Source organism: Salmo trutta, chromosome 3 (assembly GCF_901001165.1).
Source record: "Salmo trutta chromosome 3, fSalTru1.1, whole genome shotgun sequence".
NCBI classification, from domain to species: Eukaryota; Metazoa; Chordata; class Actinopteri; order Salmoniformes; family Salmonidae; genus Salmo; species Salmo trutta.
The window spans coordinates 56,118,970-56,146,953 of NC_042959.1; the positions used below are offsets into that span (position 1 = coordinate 56,118,970).

The 27,984-nt window shown below is 45.2% G+C and overlaps 1 protein-coding gene across 7 annotated transcripts; it reads right to left on the bottom strand.

The window, feature by feature from the left end:
- Positions 1 to 1,492: 1,492 nt before the first annotated feature.
- On the bottom strand, positions 1,493 to 27,977 carry gon4lb (gon-4 like b). 7 transcript variants are annotated; one of them, XM_029741582.1, is made up of 31 exons: positions 27,870 to 27,977; positions 27,068 to 27,324; positions 26,772 to 26,864; positions 26,020 to 26,249; positions 25,647 to 25,721; positions 25,460 to 25,510; positions 25,312 to 25,362; positions 25,079 to 25,177; positions 24,883 to 24,999; positions 24,400 to 24,573; positions 23,514 to 23,721; positions 22,887 to 22,988; positions 22,739 to 22,779; positions 22,531 to 22,652; positions 15,412 to 15,631; positions 15,132 to 15,218; positions 11,562 to 11,751; positions 11,222 to 11,375; positions 10,681 to 10,831; positions 10,448 to 10,564; positions 8,182 to 10,323; positions 7,728 to 7,995; positions 7,417 to 7,577; positions 7,056 to 7,253; positions 5,283 to 5,426; positions 4,896 to 5,192; positions 4,696 to 4,806; positions 4,370 to 4,601; positions 2,481 to 2,814; positions 2,285 to 2,387; positions 1,493 to 2,167 (listed from the first exon to the last, which is right to left on the bottom strand). In XM_029741582.1, exons 1-31 carry the CDS (start codon positions 27,881 to 27,883, stop codon positions 2,048 to 2,050), a joined length of 6,663 nt encoding a protein of 2,220 aa, XP_029597442.1. In that variant the 5' UTR covers positions 27,884 to 27,977; the 3' UTR covers positions 1,493 to 2,047. The 7 variants fall into 7 exon arrangements, with proteins under 7 accessions (XP_029597442.1, XP_029597451.1, XP_029597459.1 ...); XM_029741591.1 differs by having other exon boundaries at positions 22,887 to 22,985; positions 24,400 to 24,576; XM_029741599.1 differs by having other exon boundaries at positions 2,481 to 2,790; positions 24,400 to 24,576.
- Between the last annotated feature and the right edge of the window lie 7 nt (positions 27,978 to 27,984).

Below are 27,984 nucleotides of genomic sequence, written 5' to 3' on the forward strand. Positions count from 1 at the left end.
TGCCTTTAACAAATCTTAGTTCAGTCACCAGTTTAAGTTGAGAGTGGGGGTATCCATGGCATTTTCCAATTATGTTCCTATTTTACAAGTAAAAAAAATGGAGAACCTTTCATAATGTTGCCAAACAAAGACTCAACAAACTTACCTGAGACTCCCTGTCTCTGCCAGTCTGTCCCTGCATATCTGTCCCCAACTTTGCTGTCTGTGCCATCTGTTGCCTGCTCTGCCTAATGACATCATTGTGAAACATTTCCATTAAATTTCTTTCTTATGAACATTTTATCAACTAGTCTTTGAGATATTAGGCTACTAGGGTTCTTACTATGCGTTTGGTGTACTGAAAAATACTCTGATGTCCGTCTTTTTTCTGCCATTTTTCTACCTGGCTGGCTGGCTACACACACACACACACACACACACAGTGTGTAGGTTATTTACAGTAGGAGATGGGCTTCTATCATTCTATTTGGGCTTCGATCTAAAAGGTAGCTAGCAAATGTGAAACGGATTGCAGTGACAAGAGTTGACAGCTGTATGAGTTCACCATTTACACAACATATGCTGCAACCTTTTGTAATTTTAATAGTTTGTTTCATATTGGCTGGCTTCCAACAATAGCTGAATTTGCAAAGCTAGCGAGCACCAATTCCGTTTCAGTGGTGTTTGCTATAATCTTTGCTACCTGGGTTAAATAAAGGTGAAATAAAATAAATAAAAGTTCCCTTGTTGCAAAAGCTAAATTGTCACAAGACCATTAAATATATTTAAGACAATGGTAGAAGAGAGTGTAGTTCTGTTCCGTTTGGACTTCAGTTTATCGCTAACCTTATCACAGGGACTTTGAAGCACTAATTTACATCATCTGCATGCTGATCTTGGAATAAATTGACGATAGCAAAGATTCCATCTTTGACGACACCACATAAATGGAATAGGTACTAGCTAGCTTAATAGTTCATATTTGCGCGCTAGCTCTGCAAATTCAGCTAGTGTGTGTGAACCCTGCCAACATAAAACAAAACATTGCTATGGCGCGATTGACTGGATGAACCTCACGTCAGTTACGTGCATTGAGTGCCTTTCAGACAGTAGACACGACCCCTCTGTTACCTTGCCAACTAAGGAACTGGCAGTGGATCAAACCATTGTGAGGCAAAGGGTGGGGGGGGGGTCGCAATCTTTTGAAACTTAAAAACGAGCTATTAAGTGTCTATAATCAGCACAATTACTTTCATTGCGTATTATTATTATTTAAATTACATAGTTATGTTTACAGTGATATATTGGGGGGGACAAATCATTTTTCCCAGGATGGGGGGGGGGGGGTCGTGTCCCCACGTCCCCCCCGGGATTTCCGCCCCTGGGCGTGAGTGTAGTAGAGCCTTTACCAAGAACATCTGTGTGGGTCTAGTAGATGTCTAGTGGGGCGCCTTGGAGATTACACTCTTATAACATCTCAGTCATCAACGAAAGGAATTCATCAAAAAAGGCAAACAGATAAATTACATTTATTTTGTATAAAATATATAACTCTTGTGCAGGTAGTATTACCGTGCAAAATTCCCATATTGTGCCATACATGCACAACTCAGGGAATTAAAAAAAGTATAAAAAAAAAAAACATGTACATTATTGGACTAAACACCAATTGTCTATTTATAGTATTTATACAACTTTTGCCACACTAAGAGACTATGTTCCCTCGTCCCTCAGTTGTGTATTTGAGTGATAACTTTTAGACAAAGGGTGTATTTCTTTCAATAAATTAGTGATGTACAGTTACACAGTGTTCACTGTCAAAATTGGTTATGGTAAAATTGAAAAGCTGCCATCTTTCGAGCTGCTGGTGTTGCTTCAGCTCAGTGAAGACTCGGATGATTCTGATAGGAGTTTGTTAAAAGCGTTCATATGCCCTCAATGTTGCTTCCAGATTTCACCAGCCTTGAACTGGTTAGTATGAATATACTGCAGTCAAGTATCTTCTCTGCTCCTCTCCTTTGAAGTGTCTGAACTTAGTTCTGTCCTTTTTGGGTTGGTTCTGTCAAGTTCAGTCCTGCTCCTCATCTGTGACTGTCTGCTGTTCAGTGGTCACAGCTTCGTCCTCTAAGTTGACCTGGCGGGCAGCAGTGTGGAACAGGCGCATCAAGTCCCGAAAACGCCGAGACACCTGGACAAGAGAGATAGGAGTCAGTGGACGAGGGTTCATTTCACAAGCCAAGACTTCTCAACAAGTGCATTCCTGTTGGATTTGTTATAGTTCGGTTACAAAAAAAACAACCTTCACCTCATTGAGTGTCTTATTGCCAAGTTGGGTGGAAATTGCCTGGAAAGTACTCTGATTGGCACCTTGCTGCTGACAGGTGGTTAGAATGACACGGTCAGCCTCCCTGTAACCCAGAGAGGACTATCACTCTTTAACAAAAACTTTTTAAAACATTAAACAAAGACCAAACAAACATTTTCAGGCTCGTCTCTCTCACCTTGTCCAGAGTATGACCTTCTCCCCACTGGCAGTGAGGGAGATGTTTTTGGCACACACCGGGGGATCGGAAGAGGGGCTGGGACAAGGCTGCAGGGGGGTCAGGGGGTTCTCCATCTCCCCGCTAAAGGTTGTTGTGGGGCCTTCAGACACCCCCAAGCTTTCTCCATCCCCCTTACTCCTCTTTGGCGAGGGGCTGTGTTCTCTCTCCCCATCCTTCCACTCTCCCTCATCCTCCTCCTCATCATCCTTCTCAGTGAGGGGGAGTGAGCCTTCCTCAGGACCCTCCCATGAAGGGGCTCCTTGCTTTTCTGAAAAGCATAATGGTTGTTTATCTGCAACGTGTGAAAGAGTTTAAAGGGGGGCTGAACTTCCTGATTTGACTAGTTTTTTGGCTCATTCAGAAATGCAGCAGCCATGACTGAAGCCAAACGAGAGTTGTTTAACCGGCCTTCACCACCACAGACCACGTGTATGGCGTTGTGTGGGCGAGCGGTTTGCCGATGTCAACGTTGTGAACAGAGTGCTCCACGGTGGCTGTGGTTTATGGTATTGGCAGGCATAAGCTACGGGCAACGATTGCATTTTATCGATGGCAATTTGAATGCACAGAGATACCGTGACGAGATCCTGAGGCCCATTGTCGTGTCATTCATCCGCCCCAATCACCTCATGTTTCAGCATGATAATGCACAGGCCCATGTTGTAAGGATCTGTACACAATTCCTGGCAGCTGAAAATGTCCCAGTTCTTCCATGTCCTGCATACTCACCAGACATGTCACCCATTGAGCATATTTGGGATGCTCTGGATCGACGTGTACAACAGCGTGTTCAGTTGCCACCAATATCAAGCAACTTCGTACAGCCATTGAAGAGTGGGACAACATTCCACAGGCCACAGTCAACAGCCTGATCAACTCTATGTGAAGGAGATGTGTGGCGCTGCATGAGGCAAATGGTGGTCACACCAGATACTGACTGGTTTTCTTATCCACGCACTTACTTTTTTTAAGGTATCTGTGACCACCAGATGCACATCTGTATTCCCAGTCATGTGAAATCCATAGATTAGGGCCTAATGAATTTATTTCAACTGACTGATTTCCTTATATGAACTGTAACTCAGTAAAATCTTTGAAATTGTTGCATGTTGCGTTTATATTTTGGTTCAGTATAGATAACTTGGCCAGGTCTTGAAGTCGTCTAGGCTAGATAGTGCTAGCCTACTTATTTCGCGACCGTGGCAAAATTGGTTTGACATTGAATAGCCTCTCTGGAGCTAGTTAGGGACAGTCAATGAATTACACAATGGAAATGGGACAATTATCTTTTGTCTCATTAAATGCTTCCAATATTTGCATATGCAATTCTAAAATGTATAGTTGGTTTGAGGAATAAGTCATAGAAATTTGGCAGCATTGACAAACATTTTGTCGGTGTACATTGTCATTTACTGATGGTCCCCAACTAGCCCCATAGGGATATTGAAAGTCAAACCAAATTGACCATAGGCATTAAAATCAGGTCGCATGTACCTGCGCTCCGAATTGATGATTACTTGGGTGCTGACAGCTGTGGGCAGGATTGAAATAAACCCAAAAGGAAAACAGTACCCTTCATTCCGTGACATACCATTTTTCCTATCATCTCGCAAATCTCAGTTTTGGACAAGACTGACTTTATGACTCTTATCGATGCCACAATGCCGTTTTCAAAATGAGAAATAGCTTTTTAGGGGCAGTCACACATTAAAGTTTTGCATTCTATAGGACAACATACAATGTATTTTCAGCCATATTACTTATGTAGATCGGTTTTACTTTAGTTGTTTTTGACCAAATAATGACAACAACCTTAATTCATACAGCATAGGTAGTGCAACTCTTACCAGGATGTGGACTGTTGGCCCCACTGTCGACTTCATCTTTAACTTCAGCGTCCACCTCTTGCTCTTCCTCCCTCTCTTCCTCTTTATCGTCCTCCCTTTCCTCTTTCTCGTCTTCCCTCTCTTCCTCCCTCTCCTCCCCGCCTGTCTCAGTGTGGAGGTTGGCTGTGGGGCTGGTTGCCGTGGGGTACAAGGGGTCAAGGCTCTTCATCGCCCTGGGGATGCCATCGGAAGCCTGAGTGAAGACCGCATGTCACATTCTGTCATCTCCATAACTCGTTTTATTCACAGACAGTTTAGAACAACAAAACACTAGACTACGAGGCTACCTTGTTGCCATGGCAGCGAGAGCATCCTTTCCTCTTGTGTCTGCGAAGCTTGGCATCATGGCTGGCACCATGACAGAGGCAGAAGCAGTCCTTTTCTGGCCAATCACACTCCTGTGAAGAAAGATAACCAGCCAAATCAGAATCAGAATTGCAAATGCAATTAGAAATCAATAAACGACACAGTCCACATTTCCTCAAACCTTGTAGATGCCATGAGAACCCATCTTTCTCCTCCGGCTGCGACCTGTCATTGGTGGAATCTCTTCTTCCTCTAGATCAGGGAGGGTCACTTCTTCAAAACCACCACTTGCCCCTCCCCCTGACCCCAAGCCAACACCCTCGCCTCCGTCTATTCCGCCCCCTGCCTCCTCTGGCCAACAAGCCTCCTCAAACTGCCCTGGACGGGCTGAGGGTGGGCGGAGCTCGTCAAAGAATACCCAGAATTCCCCTTGCAAGTGGGTGTGGCCTTTCAGGAGGGAGGACATCTGTGCTTTAAGCTGTAGAAAACAGAGGTGGATTACACTGGTGATTTAACATTGGTTTAATGTGCTGACAACTAATGTGAATTGTGTAGAATAGTGACATACCTCCTCTATGCTGGCAGGACTGAGGCCAGGTCCCCCCTGCAGAGCACGTACAATTTTCTGGTAGTGAGACAGGTTTTCCCCAAAACTAATCTCCAGCTGCCTCAGGAAGCGTCGACTCCGCTCAAATGCCTGCTGCTCCTCAAACTGGACAGGACATAAAACATCACATAGTCGAAGAGTATTAATGGCTTTTTCAGCAGTGAGAACTTTGCAGATTCACTACAATGTGTTAGGCTACAAGACATATCATTTTTGTTCAACATAATTATATATGAACACTAGAGGTCGACCGATTAATTTGGGCCGATTTCAAGTTTTCATAACAATCAGTATTTTTGGATGCCGATCATGGCCGATTACATTGCATTCCACGAGGAAACTGCGTGGCAGGCTGACCACCTGTTACGTGAGTGCAGCAAGGAGCCAAGGTAAGTTTCTAGCTAGAATTAAACTTATCTTATAAAAAACAATCAATCTTCACATAATCACTAGTTAACTACACATGGTTGATGATGTTACTAGGTTAACTAGTTTGTCCTGCGTTCCATATAATCAATGCCTGTTTATTTATCATCGAATCACAGTTTACTTCGCCAAACGGGGGATGATTTAACAAATGCGCATTTGCGAAAAAAGCACAATCGTTCCACGAATGTACCTAACCATAAACATCAATGCCTTTCTTAAAATCAATACACAGAAGTATTTTTTTAAACCTGCATATTTAGTTAAAAGAAATTCATGTTAGCAGGCAATATTAACTAGGAAAACTGTGTCACTTCTCTTGCGTTCATTGCACACAGAGTCAGAGTATATGCAACAGTTTGGGCCGTCTGGCTCGTTGAAAGTAATTTGCCAGAATTTTACATAATTATGACATAACATTGAAGGTTGTGCAATGTAACAGCAATATTTAGACTTCGATTCGATAAAATACGGAACGGTTCCGTATTTCACTGAAAGAATAAACGTTTTGTTTTCGAAATTATAGTTTCCGGATTTGACCATATTAATGACCAAAGGCTCATATTTCTGTGTTTATTATATTATAATTAAGTCTATGATTTGATATTTGATTGTCTGAGCAGTGGTAGGCGGCAGCAGGCTTGTAAGCATTTATTCAAACTTTACTGCGTTTGCCAGCAGCTCTTAGAAATGCTTGATTCACACCGCTGTTTATGACTTCAAGCCTATCAACTACTGAGATTAGGCTGGCAATACTAAAGTGCCTATTAGAACATCCAATAGTCAAAGGTATATGAAATACAAATGGTATAGAGAAAGTCGACGCGTCATAATTCCTATAATAACTACAACCTAAAACTTCTTAACTGGGAATATTGAAGAACTGGGAATATTGAACCACCAGCTTTCATATGTTCTGAGCAAGGAACTTAAACGTTAGCTTTTTTACATGGCACATATTGCACTTTTACTTTCTTCTCCAACACCGTGTTTTTGCATTATTTAAATCAAATTGAGCATGTTTCATTATTTATTTGACACTAAATAGATTTTATTTATGTATTATATTAAGTTCAAATAAAAGTGTTCATTCAGTATTGTTGTAATTGTCATTATTACAAAAATATATAAAAATCGGCCGATTAATCGGTATCGGCTTTTTAGGTCATCCAATAATCGGTATCGGCGTTGCAAAATCATCATCGGCCGACCTCTAATGTACACTCTGTTACATTGGGCCTGATCCTTAATAAGCCTCTATGAAAATATCCAATACGAAGTGATAAGCGGCTGTGATGTCATCCTCACCAGGCCACACTCCAAAGCCTGCTCCGGGAGGAGGAAGGCCGCAAAGTCTCTGAGGAGGTCTGGCCATTCCCCCAGGACAGGACGAAGCTGGGAGAAGAGCTCCACTGCGCTGCGCCCCTCACCCTCCTGCTCAAACTCATATAGCAGCCCCAAGAACTCCTCCACCTTACCAGGTACGCCCTGAAGGGCTTCCCGCACCTGAGGAAGGAAGACGGGTTCCAGAGTTAAAGTTAACCTTTTATTTTTATTGGATAACTGCTACTAATGCTTTGCAACTTGTTGTGAAGCATGTCATTTAGAGTATGCTACCCGAGATCCAAAATCCACTTCACAAAAAACACAATCCATTTTTGTTCCTTACCCTGTTGAGGTAGGCCTGTGCAAAGGCGATGTCCTTGCTCTCTCTGAGGGGGTCATTGTCTAGAATGTGGTCGTCATAGAGCAGTAACAGCTTGGACGTGTCCTTACTGTCCCTCTCCGGACGACGACTACGCCTCAGACTGCGAGGAGGCCTGCCTCGCCCTGAGGGTACCCAACCACAGGAAAAGAGAGAAGATACAAAACAAGGATTAAAATTAGTACTTATATGGAAGTGAATACTTAGTAGACCATTTCTGAGAACATGAAAACATTTTGTAGTGGGTCTCCATCACCCCTAGTCCTGAGACAGACCTCTGCCGCGTCCAGCTCCCTTCCCACTGGCTCTGGGGGTTCCCTCCCCAGGGGGCACGTCCTCCTCTCCAGGGACCTTACTGACCCCGCCGTCCCCAGACTCCAGCCCCTCCCCCTTGGTGGGCCCCTCCTCCTCCTCAGAGTTCTCCTCCTGGGAGTTCTGGGAGACGGGGGAGTTGGGTGAGGTGGGGGAGTTTGGAGAGTTGTCCTCCTCAGAGTCACACAGCCTCCCCTCTGAGGCCAGCCATGTCAGCTTCTTCATGGTCTCCTGTGGGATGGATGGTGGGCGACCGTTAGCAAGCTTATGGAGAACTAATGAAGAGAATATTCTTAACTTTCTAGATATATTAAGGTAGAATGTTGTAAAAATAGAAACATTTGCTAGCTGTCTGAACAGTAAACTTATGCTACTTTCAAGCCAAAAAAGTCAGACTTAAACTTTTAAGTTACGTACCTGCAGCTCGGGCACTGAGAGAACAGACTCCTCTGAGGCTGATGACATCACTTCCTCTTCATCTTCATCCTGAGTAAGGTCATCAAAGTCTTCCTCTTCCTCCTCCTCCCCTTGCCTCTCCTGTTCTCCATCCCCATCTTTCTCTCCATCCTTCTCTCCTCCTCCATTCTGTCCTCCATCTCTTTCTCCCTCTTCTTCCCCCTCTCCACTTCCCTTTCCATCTTCACCCTGCTCTCTGTTTTTCTCCTCCTCTCCCCCTCTTCCACTGTCTCCTTCTCTTTGGTCACCCTCTTCTCCACCATTCTTCTCTCCTCCTCCTCCAGTTTGTTCCTGTGCTACAGTCCTTCCACTCAGCATGCCCATGCCATGCACACCACAATCTCCCTCCTCTTCTTCCCTTCTCTCATCCTCTTCACCGCGATTTCCCTCAGGTGGTATGTCAGGTATGTGTGTTGATGTAGCTGCCATGCACCACCTCTCTAGCCCCACCTCTCTCCTCTCTTCTTCTCCCTCTATCCTGTTATTCTCCACCCCATCCTCCCCTCCCTCCATTTCACCAACCATCATTCTCTCCAGGGCGTCAGCATGGCTTTCCAGGCTGGAGCAGGGGCTCCCAGAGGGTGACTCAGAAAGTGTCAGGAGAGGACCCTCCACATCCCCCCATCCCTCCTTCTCTTCCAGCTCCCCCTCTTCCCGTAATCCCTCCACCAATCGGTGCAGCTGCTCCTCTAAACTCGACCCGGAAGCATCTCCGCTGGTCAGAACACTGTTGCTGGGCAACCGGACACTCAATGCCTGCTGGTAGCCTATTGTGCCATTAGGTAAAGTGGTGAGTGGCCAGAGGCAGGAAGGTATGCCATTCGTTAACACAGTAATATTGTGTTGGGGTGCAGGCGACAGACTAAACGGGAGGCTTTCAGACTGGTGAAACCCATTCTCTGAAGCATTGGATGACACGGACCCGTTTGAGACCAGGCAGTTTTTGGGCACCCATAGCATTTGCATAGAACCATGGGTCGCAGTTTGTACAAGTGCATACTGGTCATTCTTAGGGGCTGAGAGGCTCTGGATGATTGACGGAGACATAATAGCATGGGAGCTGCTAGACTGGAGTGTGAAAGTGTCTGTATTAGTAATGTTCGGGGTGTATCCAGAAAGGTTTTGGGAGTAGGTTAAGGATGAGTCAAACCCAACTTCATCTTTGACCTCTGCATGGATTGGTTGCCCCCAGGTGCTGTTCTGATTGTCGAGGGAGGGGTTCATAGGGCTGGTTTTGATGCTAAGGGGAGGGGAGGGCGTGTCAGAGAAGAACACAGGGCTAGACTTGAGCTGGAGCCTGCTATCAGGGGGTGTGGGGGGATAGTTCAGGGAAACTTCCAAGCTGGGTGGGGCAGGCAGGAGGGGCCTGGGCAGAGTACGGGCGAGAGCTGCTCTGGTCTTAGCCTGAGTGTCCTGGTGGGAAGGGGTGGAGCGTGAGGGTCGCTTGGCCAATCTTGGAGCAGCACAGGCACGAGGGGCTGAGTTAGTGACCAATGAGGGAATACCACCATTCTCTGCTGGAAGAGCAAACAAGGGGGGTGGGGGTGATGGCTTTGGGGTAGCCGGCTGGATGGGCAGCAGTTTGCGAAACGGTGCCCGGTAGGGTGTTTTTTTCTCTATTTGATTGGGACTCGTTTGCATCACAAAGAGGGGGGCTCCCACCGGAATGGAGGGTAAGACCTGAACCAATGGCACTGCTCCATGGGCAGGAGTGACAGGAGCCTGGGACAATGGCAGGGCCCTTCGGATTGGAGTGCTGGGGGCCTTGGCCAATAGGATAACCCCTTGTGAGGGGATAGGTCCAGGAACATGGGCCAGAAAGCTGAGTGTATCTGGCAGGGCTTTGGCTAGGGGCGTAAGCGGGGCAGAATGGGTGAAAGCATAGAAGGGACGAGGTTTAGGGGCGATGGGTGGGCGCTCGCCTTTGTAGTTCATGCAGGGGTGTAGGCGTAGGATGACATTTCTAGGGAGAGATGGGGGATATCGCGTCCCATTGGCGAACGTGTAAGGAGGTGCTGGAGGAGGTGGAGGTATTCTGGATGGGGATTTTCCATTTGGTTTATTGTACTCCATCACCGCCCTGTGGATGAATGGTAGACTCTTCTGTAGAGGAGAAACAATTTACATAGGCATTAGTACCTATTAGTAGTAATAGGGAAGTAAAATGGAGAATGACACATTTTCTCTGATAAGTAAATACTGAGAGTGGTGGTAAGTGAGTTTGTACCCGTAGCCAGTTGGGCATGACGGACATCTCTCTCTCCACTGGGGGGCGCTCCTCCCCTGGCATCACCCTGCCACAGGTCTCCTGCATGGCAGGAACTATGTTGTGCTGACAGTACAACTAAGGGAGAAGAACATAACAGATAAAGCCCAAATGGAAATAGGTGATAACATCAAGGCATGATCAAAACATTGAGAAAGACTGTGATAAGCATCAATGAGTTGTGAGGTCCACACCTTGATAGCGTTGTCAGATGCCTTGTGGCCACACAGCTCCTTGACACGGGAGCGTAGCTGGTCCTGCTTCTTGGTACGGATGAGGTAGCGACACATGAGCTGGTAGGGTAGCTCTGTCTGGCTGAAGTGCTTCAGCCCAAGTACAATGAGCCTGGAACAAAAATCCACATTGCGAGTAAATATCTAGTCTTAAGTCTAACATTCAAACATGCGAGGAGGAATTTGATGCTTGGTTGTAGCAGTAAAGATGACATAGTTCCAACTATGTCGGTGAACGATCATTGAATGGGTTTGGAGATTGCTGAAAAGAGGGTCTCTCTCTAGCTAAGGGTAACACACCTTCAAGTGTTAATATTCAGCTCAATACTGAGCAGGCACTCACAAAATATTCACGTTTGGCATGGCTATTTTTGACCAGGGACTGTGTGTAAAATGAGGATTGTTTTTTAACGGGTTGTTTGTGAACATGAGCTCCTGTGGAGTTTGTGTCCCCATACAAGACGTGCAGCATGTGTAAATGTGTGTGTGTGTGCACATGTACCTGTCCTCTCCGCGTGTGTAGAAGTTGTTCTTGGTGCGTGGAGGGTGCAGTGCGGGGTCCAGGCTGCAGTGGGGCAGGAGCTCTGGGTAGAGGAAGACGGAGCGGGTGGCGAGCAGCCAGGCCGTCTCAGCATGCAGCAGAGGGTATGTACGCACTGCAGGGACAACCAAACACTTACACGCAATTCACAAAACCCACCCTCTGACACACATAGATAACACAAAACAGCTACACACACAAGCTATAAATACCATCTTTAGTACATACAATTCAGACTCTCACATATTTACATTACATATGAACCACACACACACACACACCAGACCTCCCTGTTCATTACCATTGTTAGAGCGTGTTTGAGGCCTGGCAGGGGGGGTTGGAGAAGGAGCGGATGGCGAGACAGAGCTCTCCTGCTCCTGGACCAGAGACAGTGCCCCCTGGAGGTTACAGGCCCTGAAGATGCTGCTGAAGCCTGGGTCCCGGACTGACCTGATCGCCTCCGCACGCTGGGCAAACGTCTGGAGCTCCTCCTGGGTGGGAGGCACAGAGAGGGGTGTGTGTGTGTGTGTGTGTGTGTGTGTGTGATATATATATATATATATATATAACAGATAGTTACATACATACATACATACACACATACATACATACATACATACATACATACATACATACACACATATATACATATACACACACACACACACACACACATATATACATATACACACACACACACACACACACACACACATATATACATATACACACACACACACACACACACACACACACACACACACACACATATATATATATATATATATATACACACATACATGTATACATACATACATACATACATACATATACATATACACACATATATATACACACACACACACACACACACACACACACACACACACACACACACACATATATATATATACACACATACATGTATACATACATACATACATATACATATACACACATATATATACACACACACACACACACACACACACACACACACACATATATATATATATATATATATACACACACACACATACATGTATACACATATATATACATATATATATATATATATATACACATACATGTATACACATATATATACATATATATATATATATATATATACACATACATGTATACACATATATATACATATATATATATACACATACATGTATACACATATATATACATATACACACACACATACATATACACACACACACACACACACACACACACACACACACACACACACACACACACACACACACACACACACATACATACATACATACATACATACATACATATATAGATACACACACACACACACACACACACACACACATATACATACATACATACATACATACAGTAAATTCCGGACTATAAGCCTCAACTTTTTTCCCACGCTTTGAACCTCACGGCTTAAACAATGATGTGGCTAATATATGGATTTTTCCCGCTTTCAAATTTTTTCTCTCCAAAAAAACTGATTCTGTGACGTGCTCAGTTTTTTGGCGGCATGAAGCTTTCATTAGACCAATGAAATTGCCGTACGGGTTAAGGTCAAACAACTTTTTTGTTTACTGTTTAGATTAAATCGAGCGCTCTCAAACTTCCCATCTTTCTGATTACGGTAGTCATTTTGTCACCCTCATCATGGCAAAGACACGGAGAAATGCATATGATGCAGCTTTCAAGTTGAAGGCGATTGATCTGGCTGGAAAAGGAAATAGAGCTGCTGCACGGGAGCTTGGTCTTAATGAGTCGATGATAAGACGTTGGAAACAGCAGCGTGAGGAATTGACTCAAAAAGACAATTAAAGCTTTTTTTTTTTGTTACAAGCCGTGTTTCGTTAAAACCTATTTATTTTTGTTACAAGCCGTGTTTCGTAAAAACCTATTTATTTTTGTTACAAGCTGTGTTTCGTTAAAGCCTATTTATTTTTGTTACAAGCCGTGTTTCGTTAAAGCCTGTGCCTAATTTGTTTCCATGTACTGGTAGGCACCTGCGGCTTATAGACATGTGCGGCTTATTTATGTTCAAAATAATATATATATTTTTTTTAATTCAGTGGGTCGGCTTATATTCAGGTGCGCTTAACAGTCCGGAAATTACGGTACATACATACATATATTTATATACACATATATATACACACACACACACACACACACACATACATAGTGTGTGATATATATATATATATTTATTTATTTATTATGTGTATATATGTATATACACTGCTCAAAAAATAAAGGGAACACTAAAATAACACATCCTAGATCTGACTGAATGAAATAATCTTATTAAATACTTCTTTCTTTACATAGTTGAATGTGCTGACAACAAAATCACACGAAAAAAAATCAATGGAAATCCAATTTATCAACCCATGGAGGTCTGGATTTGTAGTCACACTCAAAATTAAAGTTGAAAACCACACTACAGGCTGATCCAACTTTGATGTAATGTCCTTAAAACAAGTCAAAATGAGGCTCAGTCGTGTGTGTGGCCTCCACGTGCCTGTATGACCTCCCTACAACGCCTGGGCATGCTCCTGATGAGGTGGCGGATGGTCTCCTGAGGGATCTCCTCCCAGACCTGGACTAAAGCATCCGCCAACTCCTGGACAGTCTGTGGTGCAACGTGGCATTGGTGGATGGAGCAAGACATGATGTCCCAGATGTGCTCAATTGGATTCAGGTCTGGGGAACAGGCGGGCCAGTCCATAGCATCAATGCCTTCCTCTTGCAGGAACTGCTGACACACTCCAGCCACATGATGTCTAGCATTGTCTTACATTAGGAGGAACCCAGGGCCAACCGCACCAGCATATGGTCTCACAAGGGGTCTGAGGATCTCATCTCGGGACCTAATGGCAGTCAGGCTACCTCTGGCGAGTACATGGAGGGCTGTGCGGCCCCCTAAAGAAATGCCACCCTACACTATGACTGACCCACCGCCAAACCGGTCATGCTGGAGGATGTTGCAGGCAGCAGAACGTTCTCCACGGCACCTTCAGACTCTGTCACGTCTGTCACATGTGCTCAGTGTGAACCTGCTTTCATCTGTGAAGAGCACAGGGCGCCAGTGGAGAATTTGCCAATCTTGGTGTTCTCTGGCAAATGCCAAACGTCCTGCACGGTGTTGGGCTGTTAGCACAACCCCCACCTGTGGACGTCGGGCCCTCATACCACCCTCATGGAGTCTGTTTCTGACCGTTTGAGCAGACACATGCACATTTGTGGCCTGCTGGAGGTCATTTTGCAGGGCTCTGGCAGTGCTCCTCCTTGCACAAAGGCGGAGGTAGCGGTCCTGCTGCTGGGTTGTTGCCCTCCTACGGCCTCCTCCACGTCTCCTGATGTACTGGCCTGTCTCCTGGTAGCGCCTCCATGCTCTGGACACTACGCTGACAGACACAGCAAACCTTCTTGCCACAGCTCGCATTGATGTGCCATCCTGGATGAGCTGCACTACCTGAGCCACTTGTGTGGGTTGTAGACTCCGTCTCATGCTACCACTAGAGTGAAAGCACCGCCAGCATTCAAAAGTGACCAAAACATCAGCCAGGAAGCATAGGAACTGAGAAGTGGTCTGTGGTCACCACCTGCAGAACCCCTCCTTTATTGGGGGTGTCTTGCTAATTGCCTATAATTTCCACCTGTTGTCTATTCCATTTGCACAACAGCATGTGAAATGTATTGTCAATCAGTGTTGCTTCCTAAGTGGACAGTTTGATTTCACAGAAGTGTGATTGACTTGGAGTTACATTGTGTTGTTTAAGTGTTCCCTTTATTTTTTTGATATATATAGAGAAAGAGAGAAGGCGAGAAAGAGAGAGACTCAGTAACTCACCAGGTATTGTTTGGTGGTGAGGGCCTTGTGGTGCAAGGCCTCCACAGGGCTGCACAGCAGGTGCACCTGGGTCAGCAGCTGTATGTGCTGAACAGAGACAGACAAAACAGGCAGGGGTGGGGGGGTGTCAGTGAGTCTACCAGTGTCATGTGTCAATATTTCAACAATTAGAAACTAATTCAAATGAATGGTGTCAATAATAAGGCAACTTTGAAAACAGAAATGTTATATTCCACCAACTTCAGTCCCTCAGTTTGGTTTTACGAGCGGGCCAACCTACCTGTTGGACTTGCTGCTGGAGCTGGAGTTTCTGGGTGTGGTCGAGCGTGAGGACAGGGCAGGGCAGAGGTGGCAGCAGCACCATGGGGGGTGATACCGTGACGATGGGGGTGGAACGGCCAGGGGTCTCCTGGAGGGCTCTCCTCTGCTGCAGAGCCTCCATCTGCTCCCTCACAGTACGCCGCCGCTCTGTTAGCATGTTAGCCAGTGGCTCCTGAAACCTGCAGAGATCAGAGGGCAGGGTTCAGGAAAGGGAATAATAATCATATTGATGACATAATAATAATACAAGGGGATCTGATGGAGGTTCGTTTGCGTAGCTCTACGTACTTTTGTGCACTGAACTTTTGGAATGTGACGAAAGCGTAGCTCCGCTTGTGCAGACTGACATCAGTGGTGAGACTTAACCCTCTCTACCCACCTCTATTATCCTCCTCTACTTTCCCTAACGTTGCTGAGTCCTAAGTGGTAGTAGCACTGTCACAGAGCCCTTACTCCACAGTGTGGAAAAACCTGTCTGTCTCTCCGCACGTCATACCGCCTCGTTAACATTTAGAAACACCCATTACAGCCAGGACCGGGACACAGTGACGCAAACGTGTGCGCGTGCATGCGTGGAGGGTTGCTGGAAGGAAGTAAAACGCTCTCTGCTCCCATCAGCTCAGAGAAGTGGCCTGAAAACGGCACGTCGCACACACAGAGACCTCTCAACAGACGTCACAGTTCAAACATCAAAGTAGGCACATGTGCCAACCAGCTACTGAAAACCTGGCGCACTGGGAGTGTAAGAGCGTCTGCTAAATGACTTAAATGTAAATGTATGTGTGTGTGACACACAAAGTGAGTTTGTTAGTGGTGTGTTAGCTGTAGCTCAAATGTGAGTCCTGTGTGATAGTGTGGATTGTAGCTCTACTGTGAGTTCTGTGTGTTAGTGTGGATTGTAGCTCTACTGTGAGTTCTGTCCACCTCCTGACACTTCAGAGGAAGAGAAAACACCAGAGCATTTCTCTGCCTCCCTACCCAAGCAGATACAGCACACCTATGCTGCTCTGTCCCGAAGGGAGGCCTCGGTGTGTGTGTGTACGTCATTTCAAGTAATTCCTAGAATGGCATGGATGGATAGGCTCACTCGGCTACACAGCTGATGCCTGCTGGACTGTTCATTAACACAGGACTTCATTTTGTTTATCTGTCAGCCCCAGCCTCGAACTCAGGCCCTGTGTGTAGCTCTCTGCCCATTTATCGGCATTTACCCGTTGTTGTCGTCTTAGCTGTTTACCCGTTGTCTCACCTGTTGTCTTAGCTCTCCCAATCAACACCTGTGATTGCTTTATGCCTCTCTCTAATGTCAATATGCCTTGTATACTATTGTTTAGGGTAGCTGTCATTGTTTTATTTTACTGTGGAGCCCCTAGTCCTGCTCAACATGCCTCAGATAGCCCCCTTGTCCCACCCCCCCACACATGCGGAGACCGCACCTAGCTTAATGGGCGCCAGAGATGCAATCTCTCTCATCGTCACTCAATGCCTAGGTTTAACCCCACTGTACTCGCACCCTACCATACCCTTGTCTGTACACTATGCCCTGAATCTATCTTACCACGCCCAGAAATCTGCTCCTTTTATTCTCTGTTCCCAAAGCACTAGACGACCAGTTCCTATAGCCTTTAGCCGTACCCTCATCCTACTCCTCCTCTGGTGATGTAAAGGTTAACCCAGGCCCTGTGTGTCCCCAGGTGGTCTCATTTGCTGACTTCTGCAACCGTAAAAGCCTTGGGTTCATGCATGTTAACATCAGTAGCCTCCTCCCTAAGTTTGCTTTATTCACTGCTTTAGCACACTCTGCCAACCCTGATGTTCTAGCAATGTCTGAATCATGGCTTAGGAAGGCCACCAAAAATTCTGAAATTTCCATCCCCAATTACAACATTTTCCGTCAAGACAGAACTACTGAAGGGGGCGGATTTGCAATCTACTGTAGAGATAGCCTGCAGAGTTCTGTCATACTATCCAGGTATATGACCAAACAGTTCAAGCTTTAACTTCTAAAGATCCATCTCTCCAGAAATAAGTCCCTCACTGTTGCCGCTTGTTATAGACCCCCCCTCAGCTCCCAGCTGTGCCCTGGACACCATATGTGAATTGATTGCCCCCCATCTATCTTCAGAGTTCGTACTGCTAGGTGACCTAAATTGGGATATACTTAACACCCCGGCCGTCCTACAATCTAAGATCACACAAATTATCAAAGAACCTTCCAGGTACAACCCCAAATCCATAAACATGGGCACCCTCATAGATATCATCCTTACCAACTTGCCCTCCAAATACACCTCTGCTGTTTTCAACCAGGATCTCAGCGATCACTGCCTCATTACCTGCATACATTATGGGTCCGCGGTCAAACGACCACCCCTCATCACTGCCAAATGCTCCCTAAAACGCTTCTGCGAGCAGTCCTTTCTAATCAACATGGCCCGGGTATCCTGGAAGGATATTGACCTCATCCCGTCAGTAGAGGATGCCTGGTTGCTCTTTAAAAAGTGCTTTCCTCACCATCTTAAATAAGCATGCCCCGTTCAAAAAATGTAGAACTAAGAACAGATATAGCCCTTGGTTCACTCCAGACTTGACTGCCCTTGACCAGCACAAAAACACCCTGTGGCGTACTGCACTAGTATCGAATAGTCTCCGCGATATGCAACTTTTCAGGGAAGTCAGGAATCAATACACACAGTCAGTTAGGAAAGCAAAGGCTAGCTTTTTCAAACAGAAATTTGCATCCTGCAGCACTAATTCTCAAAGTTTTTGGGACACTAAAGTCCATGGAGAATAAGAGTAACTCCTCCCAACTGCCCACTGCACTGAGACTAAGAAACACTGTCACCGCTGATAAATCCACAATAATCGAGAACTTCAAGAAGCATTTCTCTATGGCTGGCCATGCTTTCCACCTGGCTACCCCAACCCCGGCCAACAGCTCTGCATCCCCCGTAGCAACTGGCCCAAGCCCCCCCCTGATTCGCCATCACCCAAATGCAGACAGCTGATGTTCTGAAAGAGCTGCAAAATCAGCTGGGCTAGACAATCTGGACCCTCTCTTCCTAAAATTATCCACTGCCATTGTTGCAACCCTATTACTAGTCTGTTCAACCTCTCTTTCGTAACGTCTGAGATTCCTAAAGATTGGAAAGCGGCCGCAGTCTAGAGACGCTCTAGACCCAAACTGTTACAGACCTATATCCATCCTGCCCTGCCATTCTAAAGTCTTCGAAAGCCAAGTGAACAAACAGATCACCGACCATTTTTAATCCCACCGTATCTTCTCTGCTATGCAATCTGGTTTCCGAGCTGATCACGGGTGAACCTCAGCCACGCTCAAGGTCCTAAATGATATAACCGCCATCGTTAAAAGACAGTACTGTGCGGCCGTCTTCATCGACCTGGCCAAGGCTTACGACTCTGTCAATCACCATATTCTTATCGGCAGACTCAACAGCCTTGGTTTCTCTAATGACTGCCTCGCCTGGTTCACTAACTACTTCTCAGATAGAGTTCAGTGTGTCAAATCGGAGGGCCTGTTGTCGGGACCTCTGGCAGTCTCTATGGCGGTGCCACAGGGTTCAATTCTCGGACCGACTCTTTTCTCTGTTTTTATCAATGAGGTCGCTCTTGCTGCGGGTGATTCTCTGATCCACCTCTACGCAGACGACAATATTCTGTATACATCTGGCCCTTCTTTGGACACTGTGTTAACAAACCTCCAAATGAGCTTCAACGCCATATAACACTCATTCCATGGCCTCCAACTCCTCTTAAATGCTAGTAAAACGAAATGCATACACTTCAACTGATCGCTGCCCGCACCCACCCGCCCGACTAGCATCACTACTCTAGACGGTTCTGACTTAGAATATGTGGACAACTATAAATACCTAGGTGTCTGGCTAGACTGTAAACTCTCCTTCCAGACTAATTAAGCATCTCCAATCCAAAGTAAAATCTAGAGTCGGCTTCCTATTTCGCAACAATGCGTCCTTCACTCATGCTGCCGAACTTACCATCCTACCGATCCTTGACTTTAGCCATGTCATTTACAAATTAGCCTCCAACACTCAGCAAATTGGATGCAGTCCATCACAGTGCCATCCGTTTTGTCACCAAAGTCCCATATACTACCCACCACTGTGACCTGTATGCTCTCGTTGGCTGGTCCTCGCTACATATTCGCTGCCAAACCCACTGGCTTCAGGTCATCTATAAGTCGTTAATAGGTATAGCTCCGCCTTATCGCAGCTCACTGGTCACCATAGCAACACCCACCCGTAGCACGCGCTCAAGCAGGTATATTTCACTGGTCGTCCCAAAGCCAACACCTCCTTTGGCCGCCTTTCCTTCCAGTTCTCTGCTGCCAATGACTGGATCGAATTGCAAAATCACTTGTTGGAGACATATCTCCCTTGCTAACTTTAAGCGTCAGATGTCAGAGCAGCTTACCGATCGCTGCAGCTGTACACAGCCCACCTGTAAATAGCCCATCCAACCAACCAACTACCTACCTCATCCCCATATTTGTTTTTCTGCTCTTTTGCACACCAGTATTTCTACTTGTACATCCTCATCTGCACATACAGGTGAAGTCGGAAGTTTACATAGACTTAGGTTGGAGTCATTAAAACTCGTTTTTCAACCACTCCATACATTTCTTGTTAAAAAACTATCGTTTTGGCAAGTCGGTTAAGACATCTACTTTGTGCATGACACAAGTAATTTTTCCAACAATTGTTTACAGACAGATTATATCACTTAAAATTCACTGAATCACAATTCCAGTGGGTCAGAACTTTACATACACTAAGTTGACTGTGCCTTTAACCAGCTTGGAAAATTCCAGAAAATGATGACATGGCTTTAGAAGCTTCTGATAGACTAATTGACATCATTTGAGTCAATTGGAAGTGTACCTGTGGATGTATTTCAAGGTCTACCTTCAAACTCAGTGCCTCTTTGCTTGATATCATAGGAAAATCCAAAGAAATCAGCCAAGACCTAAAAAAACACATTGTAGACCTCCACAAGTCTGGTTCATCCTTGGGAGCAATTTCCAAACACCTGAAGGTACCATGTTCATCTGTACAAACAATAGTACACAAGTATAAACACCATGGGACCAGGCAGCCGTCATACCGCTCAGGAAGGAGACGCGTTCTGTCTACTAGAGATGGTGCGAAAAGTGCAAATCAATCCCAGAACAACAGCAAAGGACCTTGTGAAGATGCTGGAGAAAACAGGTACAAAAGTATCTATAGCCAGAGTAAAACGAGTCCTATATCGACATAATTCAAAGCCCTGGCTGAAACACACGAGCGCTTTTGCTAAGTGGTCTATCAGAGGACAAAGGGCTTCATGCTCGTGCCCGTGTCGACCCCGTGATTTATTTTCTTTCGGCTGTTTACCCAATTGCAGATTCCCGGTTGGAATATTATCGCTTTTTTACGAGAAAAATGGCATAAAAATTGATTTTAAACAGCGGTTGACATGCTTCGAAGTACGGTAATGAAATATTTAGAAATCTTTTGTCACGAAATGCGCCATGCGCACGACCCTTATTTACCATTCGGATAGTGTCTAGAACGCACGAACAAAACGTTGCTGATGGAACATAACTATGGATTATTTTGGACCAAACCTACATTTGTTATTGAAGTAGAAGTCCTGGGAGTACATTCTGACGAAGAACATCAAAGGTAATCAAACTTTTCTAATAGTAAATCTGATTTTGGTGAGTGCTAAACTTGGTGGGTGTCTAAATAGCTAGCCCTGTGATGCCGGGCTATCTACTGAGAATATTGTAAAATGGGCTTTCACCGAAAAGCGTGAACAGCGTTTGACATGCTTCGAAGTACAGTCATGGAATATTTTGACATTTTTTGTCACGAAATGCGCTTGCGCGTCACCCTTCGGATACTGACCTGAACGCACGAACAAAACGGAGGTATTTGAATATAACTATGGATTATTTGGAACCAAAACAACATTTGTTGTTGAAGTAGAAGTCCTGGGAGTGCATTCTGACGAAGAACAGCAAAGGTAATCCAATTTTTCTTATAGTAAATCTGAGTTTGGTGAGGGCCAAACTTGGTGGGTGTCAAATTAGCTAGCCGTGATGGCCGGGCTATGTACTCAGAATATTGCAAAATGTGCTTTCGCCGAAAAGCTATTTTAAAATCGGACACCGCGATTGCATAAAGGAGTTCTGTATCTATAATTCTTAAAATAATTGTTATGTATTTTGTGAACGTTAATCGTGAGTAATTTAGTAAATTTACCGGAAGTTTGAGGTGGGTATGCTAGTTCTGAACATCACATGCTAATGTAAAAAGCTGTTTTTTGATATAAATATGAACTTGATTGAACAAAACATGCATGTATTGTATAACATAATGTCCTAGGAGTGTCATCTGATGAAGATCAAAGGTTAGTGCTGCATTTAGCTGTGGTTTTGGTTTTTGTGACATATATGCTTGCTTTGAAAATGGCTGTGTGATTATTTTTGGCAGGGTACTCTCCTGACATAATCTAATGTTTTGCTTTCGCTGTAAAGCCTTTTTGAAATCGGACAATGTGGTTAGATTAACGAGAGTCTTGTCTTTAAAATGGTGTAAAATAGTAATATGTTTGAGAAATTGAAGTTATAGCATTTTTGAGGTATTTGTATTTCGCGCCACGCAATTCCACTGTCTGTTGCCCAGGGAGGTTAATATGAGGTACTGGGTTGGTGGACCAACTCAGTGACCTTGTGGTTAGTGTCCACTCTGAGATCGGAATGTTGGGAGTTCGATCCCCGGCCAAGTCAAGACTGTAAAAATGGGAACCAATGCGCCTCTGCTTGGCACTCAGCATGAAGGAGATAGATTGGGAGTAAGGCCCTGCGATAGACTAGCATCCTGTCCAGGGGGTCTACTTGTACATCAAGCTGCCTCATGCTATAGAAACAGGAGATCTGCTCCTACTAGCTGTTCCAGCTCAAGGCTACTTACTTACTGGGTTGGCTGTATACTTTTTGAAAGCCCTTTCTTTCCCTGAGAGAAATAGTGAGAGGGTCAGGGTGGAATCATACCGAATGGCTTGTGGAACATTGAATTGTGGAGCACTCGGGGGTGGAGCAGCTTCCTCCCTCTCTTCATCTTCTTCGTGCCCATCGTCATCCTGCCCATTCACTATTAGCTCATCATCCTGGAACTGAAGGGGTAAAAAGTGTGAGATTCAGAAAGATATTTTTTTTTAAAGAAAGAGACTTGCAGATATGATCCCATAATCCTCCTCACCGTCTCGAAAAGCTCCTCCAATAGCTCGTTCACTTCCTTTTCTGAAAGAGAGGGAGAAAGGAAATAGTTTGGTTGAATTGGAATTTACCAGGCCCTTATATGTCTGTGGTTAAGGTTGATGTATGGAAACATTATTACAGAGACTCACTGGTGATGCGTACGGCCCGGTCGTTCCTGTAGTCCTCTCGGTCAGGCTCATCCAGATCCTCCAGGAAATTATACTCTGGGTCGTCATCATCATCACCCTCTTCTGAGAGAGAAAAGAGAAGGCGGAGGTAGCGAGAGAGACAGAAAAACAGTTATTTTAAACTGTTTAAAAGTGAAGGTATATGGCCTAAGGGTAAAAGGGCTGTCAACACACACAACCATAATCAGTGAAGACGAAACGGGAAAGATGAGGCAGAGTGGGGGAGACTAACAGGAGCAGAGCAGTGGGGGAAAAAGTCAAAATGAGCAATACATGACAGAGCAGAGAGAGCAATTAAACCAGCAACACACACATCTCCCGTAAAACGTGTATACACACACACAGGTTAAATGCAGCTCCATCTGTCTCAGTCTACCTGCTTCACACTTTTCAGTGTTTGGAGGAGTGCCAACTGTGTATTTCACTAATAAATGTATTTGCACCAGGAAAAACTGAATTCATGGCCCATTTTTGAGAATGATGTAAAATCCTGTTGCATCGGTTTGTACATGGTCAGACCATTCCATTTCAATAGTACACTGCCCATCCTTCAACCCTCCCTCATCATCCCTTTCTTTGAATCCTAACCTTCATTCTCCATGTCGGATGTCATGAGGCCCTGCAGCCACTCGCTCCAGTCGCGGTCCTCCAAGGCCAAGCTGTAGTCGTACATGTCAGGCGTGATGTCAGGGGCATGTAGCTCCGCCTCCAGCTTGCCCAGGGGCACGTTCCTCAGGGTCCGTTTGGAGCGGGTACGACACGCCACCAGGCTAGACCCGGCACCTCCAGTCAGAGGCTGGAAACAGAGAGATGGAACCAATGAAGGAAGAGATTCACATTGGTCCTGATATGGCTGAATAGAGTCCTGATAAGAGTCAGATGATTTCCTGGTATAGCTGAATAGTCTGCTAGTATTCATGGGTTGCACGTTTCGTCACAGTATTGTTTTGAACGTTCTCTTGAGGACTGATGACCGAATGAACGTTCTACTCAATGCATTGTCAATGGCGGTGATGAAGACTTCATCAAAAGAACATTACAGTTGCTTGAAAACCCTATTTTGTCATAATTGTGATGTCGCCAGATTGACTTTAGATGCAGTATAACTTTAGCTAGCTAGCCAAGATTGAGGGGACAGCACTGAATTTTAGCTAGCTTGCGCTAGCATTGATAGCTATTTTTGACAAACTTTGCTAGCTAATAGAAACTTTGCCCTCTCTCCAAAGTAAGTTCGACCACATAATGATGGAAAATGTGTTTTCGACTGATTATTTTCCTACTTTAGCACTGTCATCCTATTTCCAAGCCACTGTAGTGTAATTTAGACTAAATAGGCATTAGCCCCCGTCCAAAATGACTTGGCATCTGTCGGGGACCAATATGGCTGTGGGGTCTGTAGAAAGTTCATAATAATGGCAACGATGCGACTAAGTGATGGAAGTGCAACCTATTAATAGCTTAACAGTTTCAGTACCTGGAAGGGTTCGGTGCAGATGGGGCTGAGCTCCAGCTCTTCCTCCACTGCGTGAAGCTTCTCCAGGAATGTGCAGTCTTGGGCCCTGAGGGGCCGGGAGGGGCCAGTGGAGGACGGGGGCGGAGGGGGCCCCATAGGAACAGTCTCCACCCTCAGATGTCTGGGCTGCCTTGGCTTCTAAACATAAACCAAGACCAACATTACAGTAAACTCATACTCATCCAGTGTACATTGTAAATATTAACTCAGTCAGTTAACTCTGACCCTGTGTATGTGTGTTAACATACTTTCTTGTATTCTTATTTATCCTATGTTATCTTCAGTATTATTTTTGTATTGATTACTGCATTGTTAGGTTTAGAGGTGTCAAGAAAGGCATTTCACTGTACTTGTGACAAAAAAAATATAAAATAATAATTGCATTCTTTCCCCCCCAATTATTTCAATAACTTTCAATCAAAGGCCAAACGCAGAGTGTGTTACCTGTCTGGGACTGTCAAATCTGTCCTCTTCACACTCAGAGTGTCCAGGGGTCCTGGGCCGCGTCCCTCGGGCACACCGTGGGGACGAGGCTGTGCTGTCCACATCACTCCAAAACGTCTGAAACGACAATGTCACAGGCATGACATCGTAGTCACATAGCACACACTTTTGACTGATTGAAAATGCTCTTCCTCACCTCCTCTGTAGTCTCATCCTCCTCATCCTCATCAGGGCAGTACTCTTCATCAGAGGAGTCCTCCTCCTCCTCCAGAGGGATGTCAACAAACTGGGGGGGCTGGGGAGAGGAAGCAGGGAGTGAGATGAGAGGGAAAGAGCGAAATAGAGAAAGAAAGCAACAGAGATGAAACAACAGTGAGGAGTAATAAATTATTTGACATGACACTAGCACTGTGTGAGACAGGGACGTACCTTCACTTCAAGGGCCCTTTTGATAGGAGAAATATTCCAAGTGGGGATGCCCTGCAAGAGAAGAGGAAGCGGCTTTAGACTATTGAGATGAATCCAGGACAGAATATTAAAAGGTAGCTAGCTGCAAGTTGTGTTACTGGAAACCCACCACCCCCTTTTCTACCACCTCCTTCAGTCTGGAGCGGGTCATTTTGGGCTCCTGAGGGATGCAAATAGAAGATAAAAACATTGAATTCAGGCAGAGGAGAGAGAAATTATTAAAAACTTGCAAGTGATATCAGCAACCAATTTCTGAGTTGTACTGTCAGTATAACTTGCTGTATGTTGACGCTCACAAATAGGGGTAGGTCCTGCGTCTCCTGGATGGCTGCTTTCATCATGGCCACTACGTGCTCGTTGGTTATCACCTCCTGAGGGCAACATTCACAGGTGTCAGTGAAAAATTTTCAACACTAACATTAGTACTTAGCAGTTAGCATTAACCCCTCTTTTGCCCGGATTGAGACCCATTTACATTTTAGTCATTTAGCAGACGCTCTTATCCAGAGCGACTTACAGTAGTGAATGCATACATTTCATGCATTTTTTTTGTACTGGCCCCCCGTGGCAATCGAACCCACAACCCTAGCGTTGCACACACCATGCTGGCGTTGCAAACACCATGCTCTACCAACTGAGCCACAGGGAAGACTACCCCAGGTAACTCACATGGAGGATGGTCCGTACGTTGACGGAGGTCAAGTTGTGTTGCTGTGACTTCCTCTCCAGATCCATATCCAGCTGCTCAAACTCATCCTCCTCACTGTCACTGGATGAATCTTCCGCCGACTTTTTTCCAGCCACGGAGTGTCCCTCTTCCTGCCCATTGTCTAAAGTGCTCTTCATTTTCGAGCTGCTCTTCCTCGTTGACAGCCTCTGGCCCCCACAATCCTCTCCATCTTCAGACAGAAGTAATGAATTTGTGCACATCAAAACAGAAACCCAATTCTCATACACTAGAAATCTGATTCAGTGTTTCCAAATTGGTGGGTATGTCCACTTCCTATAGTGCAGGGATAAGCAACTTTGATGGGGGTGAGGGCCACAATAAATCTGAATTCATCATGAGGGGCTGCAGTGGCTCGCGGGTCTGCATATCAACATCCATACATACCCACACATGCAGTCAGAGCAGGCCCTAGACTTTTGGGGGACCTAAGTGAAATTGTTGGGAGCAAAACATTTTAGCGCCCCGCCTCGACAGTGGAGAGAGCTAATTTCCTTCAATTCCACACATTTTGCCAATGGGTTTGGAAAGCTAATTTCCTGCAATTCGACTAATTTTGCCATAAGGTGGAGAGAAATTATTGCAGTTTTGAATATGATATCTGAGGGTTGTCTGAGGGGAGGGGGGGGGGTTGTTTTTCGAAATTGTTCTTGTTTATTCAGAGTGTCACAAGAAGCAGAGTTGAGAAGCTCACCTAAGGTGATTACCAGGCCCAGTTCTGTGTCCTCCTCCTCTGCCTCAGAGGGGCTGGGAGATAGCTGGCAATCCTCCCCATTCTTAAGCTGGCCTGCAGCAAACACAAAACAAAGATTTCACAATAAGATAGGAGTTGATCACATTCCCATCACTGAAGCATGTAAAACCAATAAATGTAAAACCAATGAAATGCCCTTGCACATAAACTCCCACATCCCTTCATATCTCAGCAACACACTATGCGTTACTCTCTCTAGTTCTCCATTCCCCCTTCCTTTTCTCATCCCTCCGTACCTGAAGCAATGGTCCTCTGCTTGAACCTGGGAGAGTGTCTCATTGGTGACAGCCCATCTGGGACCGTCATCCCAGAGCCCTTTCCCTTAGCTGGGGTGGAAATGGAGATATGTCTGTTAACAGAGAGAGTGCAGAGTGGACCACCTTTGGAGATCTGGGGGGCACAGGTTGTCTCATCCCTCTTTAAGACTTTAGAACGCATGGGCCGTGGTTCTGGGTTGCTCGATTTGCGTTTCTGGGCTTTCATGCTTCGAGGCCTGAAAGAACACAGTTTTACGTTACAGTTACATGAAAGGGGGGGGGGGGGGGGGACTAACGTTAGCAGACAGTAAAATATACTTTGTCATAGAATATGACAATATGATTCAATATTTGTAGTTGTTACTAGATAGACAAAATGTGTATAACCGAGTAAAACAGCTAACGAATGTGTCCCATTTGTGTGCAATCCAAGCTACTATCTAGCTAGCTGTTATTATCTAGCCAAGTTAGCAAGATAGTGGTGCCGCTGTCTCAGTTGCAGTACAAAAAGCACAACCAAGTCAACACAGCTATAGAAACAATTTCTTACTAGCTAAAATAATCGTATGATACAAGTCACGTTACTCACGCTAATGACCCTGAGGTAGTTGTTCGGGTAGCTAGCTAGCTAGTGTTGTTGTTATTAGCTTGCTGGCTAACGACGTATATTTGTCAACAACTAACCTTGTGTGTTTGTGTGTCTCGGAACTGGACGCCCGACTTTTATAGGTTGACAGTACATTGACCTTTCAAATTTAGTAACTTTCTTAATGTCACTTACCCGCAAATAGGCATTTGGTGCCATGAGAAGCTAACGAACTAAGCAAATCTCAAAATAATTTACAGCGCCCTTTCCCGCGTGTTACAGATAAATCCATCCCCAATTCATTTCCCCA

Coding starts and splice junctions, on each gene's coding strand:
- gon4lb (XM_029741571.1), bottom strand. Junction 11,752..15,131: donor TCACCACCAAACAATACCTG/GTGAGTTACTGA, acceptor CCTCCCACCCAG/GAGGAGCTCCAGACGTTTGC. Junction 2,815..4,369: donor GGCCAACAGTCCACATCCTG/GTAAGAGTTGCA, acceptor CACACGTTGCAG/ATAAACAACCATTATGCTTT.